The sequence below is a fragment of the Tupaia chinensis genome, unplaced genomic scaffold, assembly GCF_000334495.1.
Source record: "Tupaia chinensis unplaced genomic scaffold, TupChi_1.0 Scaffold000017_1, whole genome shotgun sequence".
NCBI lineage: Eukaryota > Metazoa > Chordata > Mammalia > Scandentia > Tupaiidae > Tupaia > Tupaia belangeri.
This window is the reverse complement of record NW_006159447.1, coordinates 2,513,605-2,530,134: the sequence shown is the minus strand read 5'-3', so window position 1 is coordinate 2,530,134 and position 16,530 is coordinate 2,513,605. Positions and strand designations below refer to the sequence as shown.

General features: G+C 37.1%; 1 protein-coding gene across 2 annotated transcripts in view; it reads right to left on the bottom strand.

Moving 5' to 3' along the window:
- The window catches only part of COLEC10 (collectin subfamily member 10), a 49,835-nt gene that overhangs the window by 2,149 nt on the left and 31,156 nt on the right, over window positions 1–16,530 (bottom strand). Inside the window, exons 3-5 of one of the 2 annotated variants that reach the window (XM_027770045.1) lie at window positions 14,056–14,127; window positions 1,757–1,828; window positions 545–640 (exon numbers count right to left, since the gene is read on the bottom strand). In XM_027770045.1, coding sequence (XP_027625846.1) covers window positions 545–640; window positions 1,757–1,828; window positions 14,056–14,127 — 240 coding nt within the window. The remainder of the gene's footprint in view (window positions 1–544; window positions 641–1,756; window positions 1,829–14,055; window positions 14,128–16,530) is intronic. The other variant, XM_006140049.3, reaches the window with a different exon arrangement.

Sequence of the window (16,530 nt, the reverse complement as noted above, 5' to 3'; positions counted from 1 at the left end):
TTCTGGGACTCGAACCACAGTCGACCATGTGGGAGTCCAGTTATGTAACTGCTACAGCATTTGCTATCCACACAATAATTACCTTTTTTGAGAGATCATTAAACTGGTGACAGTATCTCAATAGGCTTTGCCCAACACAAGGTATTTCCTACTGGGAGCCCTAGAATTGAATTCTGAGACTAAATTGGGGCCAGCAGGTGGCATGGTGGTTAAAGTACTGGATTTCCATAAGGCCAACCATGCATGGAGTCCCAGACCTGGTGGCTTGAAAATCATGCTAGGCACATGTGCTTGCATGCTCAAAATCCCAAGAAGAAATGGGGAAAGAAGGGACTCTGGCATGACCATCCCCTCTGGGATGTGTGGTGTGTGTGTGTGTGTGATTTATCTCTTTCCTTCTTTCTGTCTTTCTCTCTCTCTCTGGTGAGTACCCTATGGAAAAAACCCTTAAAAATAGAGGGAGAGAGAGAGAGAGAGAGAGAAGAGAGAACACTAGATTAAACTGATAGATGATATAACACAAAGCAAAAGAGGATATGTTCACCATTCTTGACGAACTTCATAGATGTCTTAAGCCGAGCAACACTAATATCCAGTTGTCCTACAACTTTCCTGTATCTTCCACAATCACAGACGGTACCTTTTAAATGAGAAAACTGAATTTATGTTGAGGCACATGGAGACCAATTGGTAAGAACATTTGTTCTCTTCTTAGTATGTACTCTCTGTTTCTAGTCTGGCTGTATCTCTGTGAAGCTATATATTTAATCTTTTACTTAAATCAAAAGTTCTAATTTATGTTTCATTAGGAATTTAGAAAACATCTTTTCAAATGTTTTGAATGAGTTTGATGATAATAGTAAGCTAGATTTTTAAAAAGAAGAATAAATATGACAAACCACTGTGCACACTATGTGAACCATTTGGCGTATTTGTTGAACACTGAGCATGTCTGTCTAATCTCAGAATGAAATTTTTATAGTTTCCCGAAAACATACTTCCAGCCTGTCCTCTCTTCTGTTACTGCATTATTCACTAGCTCACACAGCTCTTCCAAGACAGGGGAAACTTGTCATGATTAAAACAAATGCTAATTTTGATTATCCATTTGAGGTATAGCTTGCATGTTTAAAGGACTAAGTTTAAATCTGTAAATAGATCCAACTTGCAGATTTTAGAGACTATTGTCCAGTATGCAGATGAACTGTGATTTAATCTGTCATTCATTCTTCTTTGTTCACCTACCTTTTCAACTACCTACTGACCCTGACCGTTGTGACAGAGAAGAAACTATGAGGAAAATAGTGGAAAATTCAAATGATTCCTTTTCTGTTCATCGACTGTTCCATGTAAACTTTTCTGTTTGCTTTTTTCTTTGGTAGTGTGAAAAGTAAAAATAATTTATCTAGAACTTTACTTACTATAGTCACAGTTAAATATAAAGAATGTAAAGTGGTTCTTAGAACTAATCTTTACTCTGGGTCTAGGAGGATGAGGCCTAGTTCCTCATATGTTGAGTTTGCTTCTCACAGTAAACATGACTGGGGGGAAGGTGCCATCCCTATGTGCCCAGGGCTTAGATAGTCACCAGAGGGTAAGAGGAAAGTTTCCTTCTTTCTTTTCCTCTAACCTATAGAAAGTAAGGTTAAATGATGAAAGAATTCTTGTTGTTCCTTCAAAATATATTTAGTTTTGAGATGAAACCATTCGGAATGATGTTAGAAGTCGAAGAGAAAAATGTGTATGTCCTACATACCTGCTTTCCCTTTTCCTCCAGGTATCCCAAGCAAACCTTTCTCCCCTTTTTCACCTGAATTAAAACAGCAACCAGAAAACAGAAACAATGAAGTGAAAGGGTGAATTATTTCACACCAATCAAAGAAACAGTTTTAAAATTTTTATTTATAAAACCCTCAATAAATACTCTTCGGTTTTACATAAACAGTTTGATTTTAAGTCAGCTGCACAGCTACAAGAAATCAATTGAGTTGTAATTTATGTAGATTAATATAGAATTCCAACAAAAAGTGTACAAACATTGGAATGCGTGTGACCTACCCCATTAACATGTTCTCTGTAATATGGGATTCTGAACAAGCAAAAAAAACCCAAACTATTGTTTTGCAAGTTTGCATCAATTGGATAGCACATTGCAGTAGCTGTGTATTTGTTATGTCCCAAGTTAATATTGCTTTGCCTTTGTAGTTTCAAAAAGAAAGAAGTGTGCTTTTTCAATTTAATTCAACAAATATTTACCATTTCCTTATTCTATGTGAGTCAAAGGGCTAGATACGTTGTGAGAGTATATAGAGAAACAATATTAAACCTCTGACTTGAAGGAATTTACAATTCTTTTTTTTTGGAGAGGTTTTTGCTATAGGGCGCATGCGCTTGCCAGAAAGACAGAGAGAGACAGAGAGATAGAAAGCAAGAAATCTCTCCCCAGGGAGGATGGCCACGCTGCAATCTCTTCTCCTCCATTCTCTTCTCAGGACCTTGCACCTGCACACATATACACCCGGCATGAGTTTAAGCTACCGAGTCTGGGACATGAATCCCGATTAACTACATGGGAGTCCAGTGACATAGTCATTATGCCAACTGCTGGTCCCAGGAGTTTACAGTTTTTATAAGAGTTGTAATGTATGAAAATATCTACAATATGAAATCATGTCAAATATATTATACAGAGATAACAACCTTGTCATTTTTTCTTCTTGTTTTTTGTATGTGACCATTTTCTTATTCAATCAGAGGCGTCTCTAAAATAATTCTTAGAGAATCATTATTTTTAAAATGTGAAAACTTGATTTTTTTAACTTCAAAATAAGCTTTTGAAGCCCACATCAGACACAGTAATTGAAAGCAAAAGCTTTTGATTTGCAAAAGGAAATGTTTGGTTAAGGTTCTTGAGATTCAAAAGAGAAGACCCTGACAGAAGTAAATAGAGTTTATGCTTCAGTGGTGATCTGGGAAAAGAATAAGAAAAAAAAACTCATGTGGGATGAATACAGGATGAAGGTCAACCAAGTTAGCAGGAATATGGAGTTTATCCTCATAGGGGTCTGATAACAGCAAGGAATTGATTATATGCCCCATGGAGACAATGCAAAGGGGAATGGAGTTGGCATTGAGATTCTTCTTAATTTCACTCTTCATGAGCAACAGCAAAAATGTGGAAACTACTTTAAAACGGATAGGATTTCCCATATTGTCTGCCCTGAGAATGCTTTCATTAGTTATTCTTATGATTGTCTGATGAGTATTTTCATTGAGAAGCCCTTATATATTGACAACTTATCATCCAGAAGAAAGAATGAATGTTGGACCCCAAGGATTTGCTGAGACTTTCAGAACTGACTATATGTACAGTTTTTTGTTTTGTTTTGTTTTTGTATTTTTTAAATCAGTAATGCCAGACATTCCTGTGCTCCACCCGCAAGACAGGAAAAGTTGATCCTTGAAATCCACAATGCAGGAGCCAGAGGTGCCACAGTGGTAACACAACTAGACTCACATGAGGAAGTCCCTGGTTCGTGTCCTGGTACTTCTCTGTAGATGCCAGCATATATATGCATGCATTTGATTAGCACTGACAGAAGTGAGGGGTAGATCATGATGTGGAGACACTGTTGGGAATGCCTTTCTCTCTTTACCTTTCTCTCTTTCTCAGAAGAAACAAATGAGCAAACCCAAAATTCCAAGACAGAAAGCAATTTAAGTATGCAGGAGAGACCCTTAAAACTTGGGCTTGGATGGAATGAAACTGGTGAAATCTGTGATGTATAATGTGATAAATATTGTAAGAGGGACAGTGAATAGAGATAACTTACTCTGAGGGGAAGCCTGATGAGATAGTGCTTCAGTTGGAAGGATGACAGAGGCATTGTTTTTGAGCTTGGCTATGAAAATCTGGAGATGCGACAAGGCAGAGGACAATGTGCAGTCAAGGATACAATTGGAAAAAGCATGGATATATATCAGGCACCTTGATAAGCAAGATTGATGTGTTCACACTTAGTCGTACTCTGCAAATTCCTTATTTCCATTACTTGTAAATTGGAAGACATAAGAATAGATATGGAGAATACGTTGATGGAATAAAGTGAAGATATCAGTTGCCAACTGCCATTCTGGATACTTTACATTTGTATTACCATATTATGTCTAATGAGCTGAGTGCTATCATTATCTTTATTCTCAAATGAAAAAAACATGAGAATCAAAGAGACAAAAAAATTGCTCAAGGAATACAGCAATTAACTGGCAGTGTTGGTACTCAAGTCCAACTGTTTGTCTCTCCAGTTGTTGGTGCTTCTAAATCGAGTTAATCAATAACTCAGTAAAGGAAAAATGATGTGTTTGGAAAATGTGACTAAAAGTTAAAAAGAATAGCAGTCTTTATTACCACCAAAAACAATATGGATGATATATATGGCAATATCCTTGACTTAATTAACATGCAATGCACGTATGCTTTGAAAAACCATATTGTAAGCTGTTAAGATATGCATGATTAAATGTAAAAAATTAAAAAGGGATAAAAAACAATATGGATTTAAAAGATCATATTAATATGACTTTAATATTTTAAGTTTAAAAAATAGTATTTCTTTTGCACATGAATCCCTTTCCATTCAACATGGATCAAATACTGATTCCAGCTCTACTATGATCCTAGTTCTGGGCTAAGCCTCATAATAAACATAAAAGAAGCAGAAACAGAGTATTTGTTTTGGGAAAGTGATGAGCTTTAAAGAATTCGAAGGACACATGAGAGACCAAAGTGATGGGACACTCACATGTGCTAACAGAGTGAAAGAAATGGAAAGGTGAGATGGTGGAGGGTCAGAGTAGAGAAGGATTCATTGAAGCAGTAGCCCTTGCTAGATCTTAAGAATGTGAGAAACTGCTTTTTGAATTGATGTCTGGCCTTTTCTGTGTGTTCATTTGTTTGTTTTGAGAAGATGTAAGCACTCAAAACATAAATTCCCTTGCTTTGATGACAAATGGGAACACCAAAGCAAGGAGACAGAGTAAAAGACTATGGAAACCAGAAAACCGGGCTTCAATTCCGTCTCTTCTTATTAGCTACATGTGAAGAGGTGACTTGATTTCTTTATTTCTTCATTTTAAAAGCAGAAATAACAGTACTTAAAATTGTAAAATAATTGAGACCAGCAGATGGTGTAATGGTTAAGTTGCTGAACTCCCATGTAATCAACTACAGTTTGAGCCCCAGATCCAGTGACCTAAAACTCATGCTGGGCATATGTGCGTGTGTGCCCAAGATTCCAAGAGGAGGATGGAGAAGGGATTGCTGTGTGTTCATCCATCCTGGGGAGTGATTACTTGCTTTCTGTCTCTCTGTCTCTCTAGCAAGTGCACGTGCCCTATAATAAAAATTTTTTCTAAAAAAAAATCATGAAATAATTAAGAAGGATTGATTAGACGGCATTACCTCATAATAGTACTAGCACTGGACTTGATTTATAGAGGATATTCCAACAACATTAGCTCATGCTCCCTAAATCTCAGTTATAGTAAAGGACTGCATACAAAGTAGTTAACCAGTTTGTAGAGGATTTGGACTCAGAATACATATTTTCCTAAAACAAATTATGGTTTAAAGCTATTCACAGAAACTTATTGTGGCCTATGAATGGGAACATGTCTGTTATAAGTGTCTTAAGGTTGAAAAATTAGAGGTCACATTCAAACAAACAAAATATCATAATGCTTTCAGTGTAAAGGGATTATTGACCTTAAGTCAAAACATTTATTTTGCTATGTGGTTGAATTTACCTACATTAAATCATTTTTATTTCTCATTTCTAAAGTGAAATATTGACATCCAGAAAGTTACCTTATCCATACAAGGGACAACATTAAGGTCAGTCTAGAATGTTGAGATTAATTTGAGTCACTGAAAAATTTAGAAGGGCCGTTATCAAAATGAGAACAATAAATTTCAAAGTGGAGATTAAAAATGAAATTAATCCAGGTGAACCAGAACACCGCATCTCCATTTTTTAAAAAATTCCAGAGCATGCTCATAAATTTTCATGGCATATCTCTGAAGGAGAAGGAAATCTTAGTAGCCAATAGTGGAAATTGATGTGAAGGGAAAGTGGCACTTATAGGAATAAGGAGTAGAAAAGAAGGAGTAGAAAATGATTTTTTCCCTGTTTAATGCAACAAACATTTAGAGTTCCAACTTTCTAGGCATTAAGATAAACATAATTAAACAGAAGGGTCCTCACACAAAGCTTATTCTTATTTAAGCAAACAAACCCAATAAGTAATCCATTCACAGGGCTGGCAGGTGGCATGGTGGTTAAGGGTGCTGGACTCCCACATGTCGACCGTGATTTGAGTTCCAGACCTGGCGGTTTGCTTTCTCACTTTCTCTCTCTCTCTCTGTCTCTCTTTGGTCAAATTAAAATAAATAAATGAATAAATAAATAAATAAAGTTAAATAATTCTTTTTAAAAAAATAGTTCACTCACTTGTTCCCCCTAGAAATTCACAGTCCATGGGGGGAAAAGACAAGCTAGTCGGCCCTGACAGTGAATACAGTCAAGAAGTATGTGCTAGATGCTATGTACCTGAGCTTTGAAGGCAGAATTGGCATGATAGAATAAGATTAGTCAACCTTATCATTTCTAGGCTGTTAACTTTTATAATGTTTCTTAGAGTTCATCCAGTCTGAGGCTCAGACAATCATATTAAATACTCTTGACTACTTCTTGTCTCTATCATCTCCCATTTGCCTAAATCATTTAGTCTTATTCCAAGAGTAAGACTGTTCTTGGCTCAAGATCATTATCTATAACTCTTTTAGTAGGAGTTATCTAAACTTAACACATCTAAATCTAGGAAGTAGAATGTCTATAATGACTCATTGCAAAATAAAGTTCAAATCTGGACCTGTTCATGGCAGTGATTTATTCTTCCTCTCTATTTCTGCTATTTCTAGGGCAATATATGGTATCTTTTATCTTTTTATTTGAAAAAGAATTGCTATAGGGTGCATGTGCTCACTGGAGAGAGACAGAATTAGAGAAGAAAAGTGAGAAAGCACACCCATGGGGGATGGCCACATAGTAACGGATATTATCCATTCTTCTCTCAGATTTTGGGCACATAGACCCATGCACATTGCATGTTCCTCAAACCTATGGGTCTGGAAATCAAACCATGAAGTTAACCATGTGGGATCCAGCTGCTTTAACCATTTGAGTTCCAGACCTGGCGGTTTGCTTTCTCACTTTCTCTCTCTCTCTCTGTCTCTCTTTGGTCAAATTAAAATAAATAAATGAATAAATAAATAAATAAATAAAGTTAAATAATTCTTTTTAAAAAAATAGTTCACTCACTTGTTCCCCCTAGAAATTCACAGTCCATGGGGGGAAAAGACAAGCTAGTCAGCCCTGACAGTGAATACAGTCAAGAAGTATGTGCTAGATGCTATGTACCTGAGCTTTGAAGGCAGAATTGGCATGATAGAATAAGATTAGTCAACCTTATCATTTCTAGGCTGTTAACTTTTATAATGTTTCTTAGAGTTCATCCAGTCTGAGGCTCAGACAATCATATTAAATACTCTTGACTACTTCTTGTCTCTATCATCTCCCATTTGCCTAAATCATTTAGTCTTATTCCAAGAGTAAGACTGTTCTTGGCTCAAGATCATTATCTATAACTCTTTTAGTAGGAGTTATCTAAACTTAACACATCTAAATCTAGGAAGTAGAATGTCTATAATGACTCATTGCAAAATAAAGTTCAAATCTGGACCTGTTCATGGCAGTGATTTATTCTTCCTCTCTATTTCTGCTATTTCTAGGGCAATATATGGTATCTTTTATCTTTTTATTTGAAAAAGAATTGCTATAGGGTGCATGTGCTCACTGGAGAGAGACAGAATTAGAGAAGAAAAGTGAGAAAGCACACCCATGGGGGATGGCCACATAGTAACGGATATTATCCATTCTTCTCTCAGATTTTGGGCACATAGACCCATGCACATTGCATGTTCCTCAAACCTATGGGTCTGGAAATCAAACCATGAAGTTAACCATGTGGGATCCAGCTGCTTTAACCATCATGCCACAGGCTTGCCCGTGGGATCTTAACCTCGTTTAACCTGGCTGCATCTCAGAGATCTCACAGTTCAACATTTTATGTTTTGTCTGTGCCTTTCTGTTCATGTAAACAGTGGTTAAATAAAATTGAAACAGCCAGCGACAGATCCATAATACATTCTATCTGATGCTTATACAATTTCAGGGGTCCTCTTTAAGAAAAAATAACACAAAATTACAATGGAAAAATAATTATAAAAGTGAATAGGTATCATAAGACAACAGGAACCAGCAGATAGTGTAATGGTTACATCACTGGACTCCCACATAGTTGAGCATGGTTCAAGTCCTGGATCTAGTAGCTTAAAACTCACACTGGGCATGTGTGCATTCATACCAAAAGTCTTGAGAAGAGAATGGAGGAGAAGGGATTGCGGGGTGGCCATTCCTTCTGGGGGGTGAGTTCTCACTTTCTGTCTATCTTTCTGGTGAGTGCAAACAAAAATCTCTCTCTAAAATAAACAAATAAATAAATAATACAAGTTGCTAAATGTTAAAAGTACGCAAATACCTCTTTACAAGATTCACTAAAAATCATGACGTCCTAATTAATGAATAAATTATATGCCTCTGTAGTTCTCTTTTGTAAGTATTGGTACATGTATTTGGCTACATTCATTGCTTTTTTTATGTGATCACAAATAATTTTCAAGAAAGAATAGAGGGATAATATAGTCAGATAAGTGTTTCCTCTAGCATGATTAATCAATAATTATTTTATTACACATAAGCTATAAAAGTAAAATGAAAAGTATATCAACATAAAGATTCAGCTTAGCTGCTTTCCACAAAATAAAATATTTATGTAACCACCACCAAGATTAAGCCCTCAAGAAGTTCCTTTGCATCACCTTTGATTATTACATTCTTCTTTCCTAAAGGAAACCATCCTGACTTACAAATATGTTATAGGTTTTTCATGTTGTTGAAGTTTCCAGAAATGGAAACATTTGGCAGGAAGGACTGTCTATTTCTGTATGAATCCTTTTGACCAATATGATGTCCAATAATATATCTATTCATTTTGTTACATATGGAAATAGTGTATTTCCATTGATATGGTAAAGCACTATATGAAAGTTTCAGTTGTTCATCATTCCTGTCAGCACTAAGTATTGTCGGTCTTTTTTTATTTTAGTCTTTTTGGTGAGTATGCAGCTATATAATTTAGTCAAATTTGCATCAGCCTGATGAGTTGACACTCATATAGATATCAACTCCCTGAAGTGATGGTAGGGAATATATTCTTTTTAAAGTGCCTACCAAATCTTTTGACTTTTTTTTTCCCCCATAAAGTGCTATGCTTTCTTGGAGACAGAGAGAGACAAAAGGAGAGAAGATGAAAAATCACACTCCCAGGAGAGATGCCAACACTGCAAACACTTCTCTTCCAGTCTCCTCTTGGGATTTGGGGCACACATGCATGTGTGCCTGGTGTGATTTTCAAGCCATCGGGTCAGGGACTTGAACTACAGTCAGCCATGTAGGAGTCTAGCATCTTAACCACTTGACCATCTGCTGACCCTGATACTTTTTTTTTTCTTTTGGTTTATCTGTCATTTCTCTTATTGATTTATATGATCTCCTTATATGTTTTAGGTATAAGCTTTTCATTGGATATATTTGCAGTATATAACATATTCTATTGTTTCCTCTTTTGCTCTCTGAAAGATGTTTTTTATAGTGAGTGGAAGTTCTTTATTTTCATAGACATAAATTTGTTAGTTCTTCATTGTTAGTTCTTCTTATATCCTGTTCACAAGTTGTTTGCTTACCTTAGGATCCAAAATATAGATTTCTGAATTAACTTCCAGAAGCATTTTTTTTTAACCTTTCAAATTTAGGTCTAATTTGGGGTTGCCACCAAATTTAGATTTACAAATTGATTTTAGATTGACTGTTTGGTTTGGGGTCATATCATTAGTTTTAAACATAAATATCTGATTAACTCGGGATACTTTATTGATAGGCTCGTAATTTCTTGTTGAAAATAGTGTCAATTTGCATCAATTGAATCTTGGAGTCTTTTTATGGATTCTGATCGTGTCCATTGATCTACCTATCTGTCTCTGCACTAAATCAACATTACCTTAATGATTTAATTTTATAATAATTCTTTTTTTCCCTTTCTCTCTTATTTACTAATTATTTTAGAGGCTTTTGCTTCAGGGTGCATGCACTTGCCAGAATGATAGGAAGAGAGAGATAGAGTGAAAGTGAGAAATCACCCTCAGGGAGATGGCCACACCACAATCTTTTCTTCCCCATTCTCCTGGAATCTTAGGAACGCACACACATATAACTAGCATAATTTTCAAGTCACCAGATCCGGGACCTAAACTGTGTTCAACCATGTGGGAGTCCAGTGATGTAATTGCTACATCATCTGCAGCCCATATAATAATTTTTTAAATTCATAAGTCTAATTCTTTCCATTTTTTTCTTTTTTTATAAGATTTTTGCTACAGGATGTATGTACTCGCTAGAGAGACAGAAAGTGAGAAATCAAGGGGGAACGACCACACTTCAATCCCTTCTCTATTCTCCTCTCAGGATTTTGTCTCTCTGACTCTGTCTCTCCAATGAGCACATGTACCCTATAGCAAAAAAAAATCTCTCTTTAAAAAAGAAGACACTGGACTTCCATATGGCTCACTGTGGTTCCTGTCTTGGGCTCTGTGGCTTGAAACTCATGCCAGACATGTGTGTGTGCATGCCCAAAATTCCAAGAGGAGGATGGAGGAGAAGGGATTGTGATGTGCCCACCTCCTTAGAGTGTGATTTCTCACTTTCTCTCTCTCTGTCTCTCTCTTTCTCTCTAGCGAGTGCATGTGCCTTATGGTAAAAACCTAAATAAATAAATAAATAAAATGTAAATCCAGTATAATAATTTTTATTTATTCTGAATATGCACAATAAAGTACAAATTTATAAATGAAATACATAGTCTTATGTGATTGTAAACACGTTATGTAGTGAATACTGACTGTAGAAGTGAAACAAAGTGAGAAAGGGGATTTTTCCCATTGGAGAGGATTCTGAGTCTGAGCAGTAGGTCACTGCTATTATTATTTTAGTTTCCTATAGTGCACATGTCCTTATTGGAGAGAGAGAGACAGGCAGATAGAGAGGGGAGATAGCTGTGCCATAGTTCCTTTCCTGTTCTCCTCCTGAGATTTTGTGGACACAAACGCATGCGCTTGGCATGATTTTCAACCCACTGGTCTGGGACTCGAACCATAGAGTTGGCCATGTGGGATCCATCCTCATAAACCTCTGTGCCACCTGCTGGCTCCAAGTGGCTGTATTATTAATAGGGTTATAATTTTCTTTCACCTTCACAACTCAATATTGGTGATCTATGTAAATTCATTGTCACATTTGAGAATATAGTTCGGTAAGGTGTTTTTTATATAAGCAGTTAGTCTTGGAAAAAATATTTTATGAACTAGCTCTGGCCCCTTATATTTCAAACACTATTTCTTTCCTACAACTCACACATTTCTTGAGCTGTATGCCCAGGACACATTCATATGATGATCTGACCTCTGACCCAGCCCTTTCTCATCTTTAGCTGTGGACAGAGCTGCACAGTAAGTGGTTGGAGTATTCTTGGACACTATTCCTGCATTGGAATTTTTAGCAATAATTTAACTGGACACAAAGTAACTTCAAACTACATAAATATGTCTCCTTAAGTCCAAACTAAATGTTTTCCTCACTCAAGCTCCACCTAATTAGTTCCCAACATACTTGCATCCACTCCAAAACCACCCGATGCAAGGAAAACTGAGAGAGGGAAGTTGGAGCGGATGGAGAGATTAGTCTTCACTCATGCTTTCTCAGTGGGGCAATATCACATTAAAAAGTCAGTCCTTAGAGGTAAAAAATTTTACTCTTTTTGAAATATGTAAAGCTCAAATATATACATAATATATAAATAAATAAATAAATATGTAGTCTATGGTGGTATTAAAATTTCATGGGGAAAGGCAATTAGGAGAATGATCTAAAATGGCTTAAAGCTCAACTATATACATAATAAATAAATAAATATGTAGTCTATGGTGGTATTAAAATTTCATGGGGAAAGGCAATTAGGAGAATGATCTAAAATGGCTTGTTTTTATTTGGAGGGGAGATAAGTAATTTAAAAGAATGTTGAGAAGCACTATTTTAAAACATTCAAGCTTAATACACCTGACTTTAATAAATTTTATGACGAAGATGGCCATGTGAACCCATTGCTAACGCTCTTCTTGGAAAGAACCCAAACATTATAAGGGGGCTCTGAAGCCAAAGAGTCATCCACTTAGTGGTAAAACCATCATGGACACACACTGGAGCAGGATTCGGGAGCCACAAGGAGTTCATGCAGCTTGTTCCCAGCTATGACGATTTCAACCCCAGGTGAGTATTCAATAAAAGCTGCTGGCTCAAACACAATCTCTTTTTGGTGACACTTCCCACAATCCTGCCTTTCAATACAGTCTGACAGAAATTCCTCAAAAGAGTGAGTCAAAAAGAGTGGGGAGAGAGGGAGTACTGAGCCACAAGCTGAGAAGAGCAAGGCTAAAGCCTTAGCTCAGACCAGTCTCTCAACCTGCCCACAAGAAGATGCTGCTGGCTGCTGAGAGGCACAGGTTTACGCAGCTGCTCAAGTATTTATGAAAAGCTGCAGGGCACATTAAGGCTGCAGAAATTATATTACTCATGGCACTTATCTCCCACCAACTGTACCTTTGCACAAGTACCTCTTGCCTCGCCTCAAATGCCTTTTTGTAGTTCCATAAATGTGTTACTATTCCCCAGAACCCAGATGAGTTCTTTTTCCTATCAACCTTGCTTTACTTTCCCATATGGTTTCTGTAGTACTCATGTTATTCAGGATGATGCTTTTTGAGGGATTCCAATCTCCTTGAATAGTTGACGAGTCTCTTGCAGTAACATTTTGACTGTTATTCATCTTGAATCTTAAAGTAGAAAAAATGTTTATATGAACTACTAAATATCAAAGGCAATTAGAACCTGCTACCACTGTGACTTTATGACAAAAGGATAGGAAAAGAGTGTCTAGACAATAAAGAAGAGACACCTCTATTTTATGGGATTGAGGCTGTCATTATGTACAAGATTAGGAAATGGCTAAAAACAAGTATGTAAGCATATTTATACTTCAGGTTCCTACCCAGGTAATATACCACAAGTGCACAATTATTAGTTACTCCACTTAAATTAAAAAAGAAAATTATACTGTTCTCTTCTTCCTATATGTTTATGAGTAATCATATTATTTTCTAATTTTATTATTATTATATGAGACAAGGTATTGCTATGTTGCTAGCTTTGATCTTGGAATCCTCCTGTCTCATTCTTCTGAGTAGCTGGGACTAGAGGTGAAAGTTCCTGTGCCCAACTTTCTCGCTCTCTCGCTCTCTCTCTCTCTCAACATAGTCTGGCTCTATCTGATCTTCTTGCCTCTGTTTCCAGAACAGCTGGGACTCCATGTGTGTGCTGCCATGCTTGGCTTGTAGGGTGGGTTGGGAATTAGAAATGTGCCTCTTCCATGGCTCAACCAGTGAAACAGCAGGTTTCACAGTGTGCCACTGTGGTTGGAACCATGATGCTATTTTAATTGTATCAGTGATTAGCGGCCAACCAGTAAGTCCCAGAAAAGAACTACATACAGACACAACTGAAATTTGATGTTTGATTCTAATTATTTAGCTTTGCTCCCCCTCCCCCTCCTTTCTTGTTAGCTATGAAATATATTGCTATGTATGGAAACTATAGAAACCGAACTCATATATTAAAAGAAGAAAAAGTGATCATTTTTATGATACAAAACCTTAAACACATGTTTGATTTGCTTTAAATTGCTAAAATAGTATTGTAAAATGCAGCTTACCTTTCTTGCCAATGGGCCCAGTCTTCCCAATATTACCCTGGTCTCCTATATCACCCAATTCTCCTTTAATTCCTGAAAAGCAAAGTATTACACTTTATATTATAGGATTTTATCTTCCCTTTAAAGATGTGGCTAATGTGGAATTCTTCTGAAGGAATTATCAAAAAAATTTACTATATTATTCTAATGTGATATCTAATGTATTTCACAAGCTCTATTGTCTAAGAGTTATAATGTATGTATCAATATTAAAATGTGTAGGGACACTGAGTGAGATGTGGGGACATACTCTGATCAAACACTACCTGTCCTTTTGGGCTTTGGCAGAGCCTTGTAACTTGTCCTTTCTTTGACCCTCGCTGCAGGTAGAGCAAAGAGTGGAAATTGCTAGGGATGTTGCAACAGACACATCTGATGGAATTCAGGAAACATTTTGACCCCCAATTGGCAAAGTCCAATCCCTGTTCTGCCTCTGTGAGATTCTTTAGCCTTCTCTGGGCATGGTGGCACCCACCTTATGGTGGGATCTTTAGCCTTATGTTTTTTCTCCATGCCTGGAGCTAGGCTTCTCTCCATTAAAACAAGAAGATTATGGTTTCTCCTCTTGATGGGATTATCACCAAGGGATACACCTTGTATGTACGTCTAAGCCCTTATAGATTTGTTACCTGCTTCTTATTGCCTGTAACACAGCAACATATCTATGGAATGTCATGAAATACACATATGTAATGTCACTTTGCCCTATGAATAAAGGTGCCCAGTTTGTCTGGGTGGCACAAATTGCTGGGCTACTTAGGCTCTGGCTGCCTGTATCCATTGCTATTCTGTCTTTTTGTCTCATTCTTTTTGCTTCCTCCTTAGAGCCAAGCCAGAGGCTGGAAACTGACAAAACTGTGGAAGAATATGACAACCATGGACATGATGATGTAAAATGCTTATGATGCAGTGTTTCTGGAATGACTACAGCAGAGGATATTTAATCTAAAGGCTAGTGAGGGGCTGAGTAGAAGCATCCTTGCACTTTGTTCTGGCTGTGTTCTTCTCTAGATGCTGGACATGGGATTCTATTTCTTTTCTTCTAAAACAAGAAATAAAATGTTAGCTAAAACAGGAGAGGAAATGTTCAGTCATGAAACCTGGAGATCAAAGAGACACCAGAGGGCCAAGCGTGGTAGTACAGTAGAAACACAACTGTACGCACGTGTGAAAGTTCTGTGTTCGTGTGCAAGGATGCTATGCTGAGTGCATGTTGCCTGTGAACTGGGTTGGCTAACACTGGGAGTGGATTGTAGCATGAAGACTCTTTCTCTCTCTCTCTCCTTTCTCTATTTCTGTCTGTCTCTCTTTGTCATTAATAAATAAATAAATAAACTTTTCTAAAAGTTTCAAAAAAGAGAGTGACATCAGAGATTGTCCTGCTAAGTTTTTATCCAAAAGCTATGATCAGGGATCACTAAGTTCTTCCAAAACTATTAACTGTTTTAGAGAGAGGTTTTTGTTATAGGATGCATGTGTTGGCTGGAGAGATACCATGCCACAATCCCCTTTCTCTTCCCTTCCCCTTTAGGGATCTTGGGCATGCATGCATGCACGTACAGTCAGTGTGAGTTTCAAGTTGCCAGGTCCCGGACTCGAACCACGTTCGACTATGTGGGAGTCCAGTGACATAACCAAAAAATGTGTACAAGTTATAAAGCTATATTTTTGTGAGAAAAAATTTGCAGTTGATATACAAATGTATATAATGAGTTTAAACCAGCATTTCTCACAGTGGGGTCTCAAGGGCTTGTGAGCCTTTTCTCAAGATGTCAAAGAAAACAGTCTCTGGTGGTCATCTTATAGCTGTTAGTAGAGAATACCTCAAGGGTTTGAAGACACACCTTTAGACATCATAATACAGAAGCTATGCTTTGCTGAGGCTTAGTCAATGATTTGAGTTGTCCTCATCATCTTTGACCCTACTCCTCCTCTACCTCAGTGTTTGTTCCACTATGTTAATTCTTTATATAAGGAATAAGGGGGTTAGAGGAAAAAAGAAAGAGAGAGAGCTCAGGGAAACATGAATATATCAAGGAATCAGGTAGCTAATTCAATTCCTTTTTATCTTCTTTCAAAGCTCTAAGGACATCCAAGAAAAACTGCTTAGCAGTTCTGAGGGGAAACACAGCCATGAACACAATTTTTTTCCCCAAAACTCATATTTTTTCTGTTTTTAAAAGTGTATTTATCTTATTTATGATAGAGAACTTGTACATGAGAAAGAAAGAGAGAGAGAGAGACAACCATCCCCAACAAGGTTTTCTCTCATATTGTTCTCTTCCCTCAGTTCTCCAACTCATCAGGATCTTGGGCACACATGTGCCTCCAGTGTTCTAGACAGGTCAAACAGATTGGGGATACAAATCCATACTCAGTTATGTGGCTTCCAACACTGTATTTCAATATGCTACCACCTATACCACCAGGCCTGGC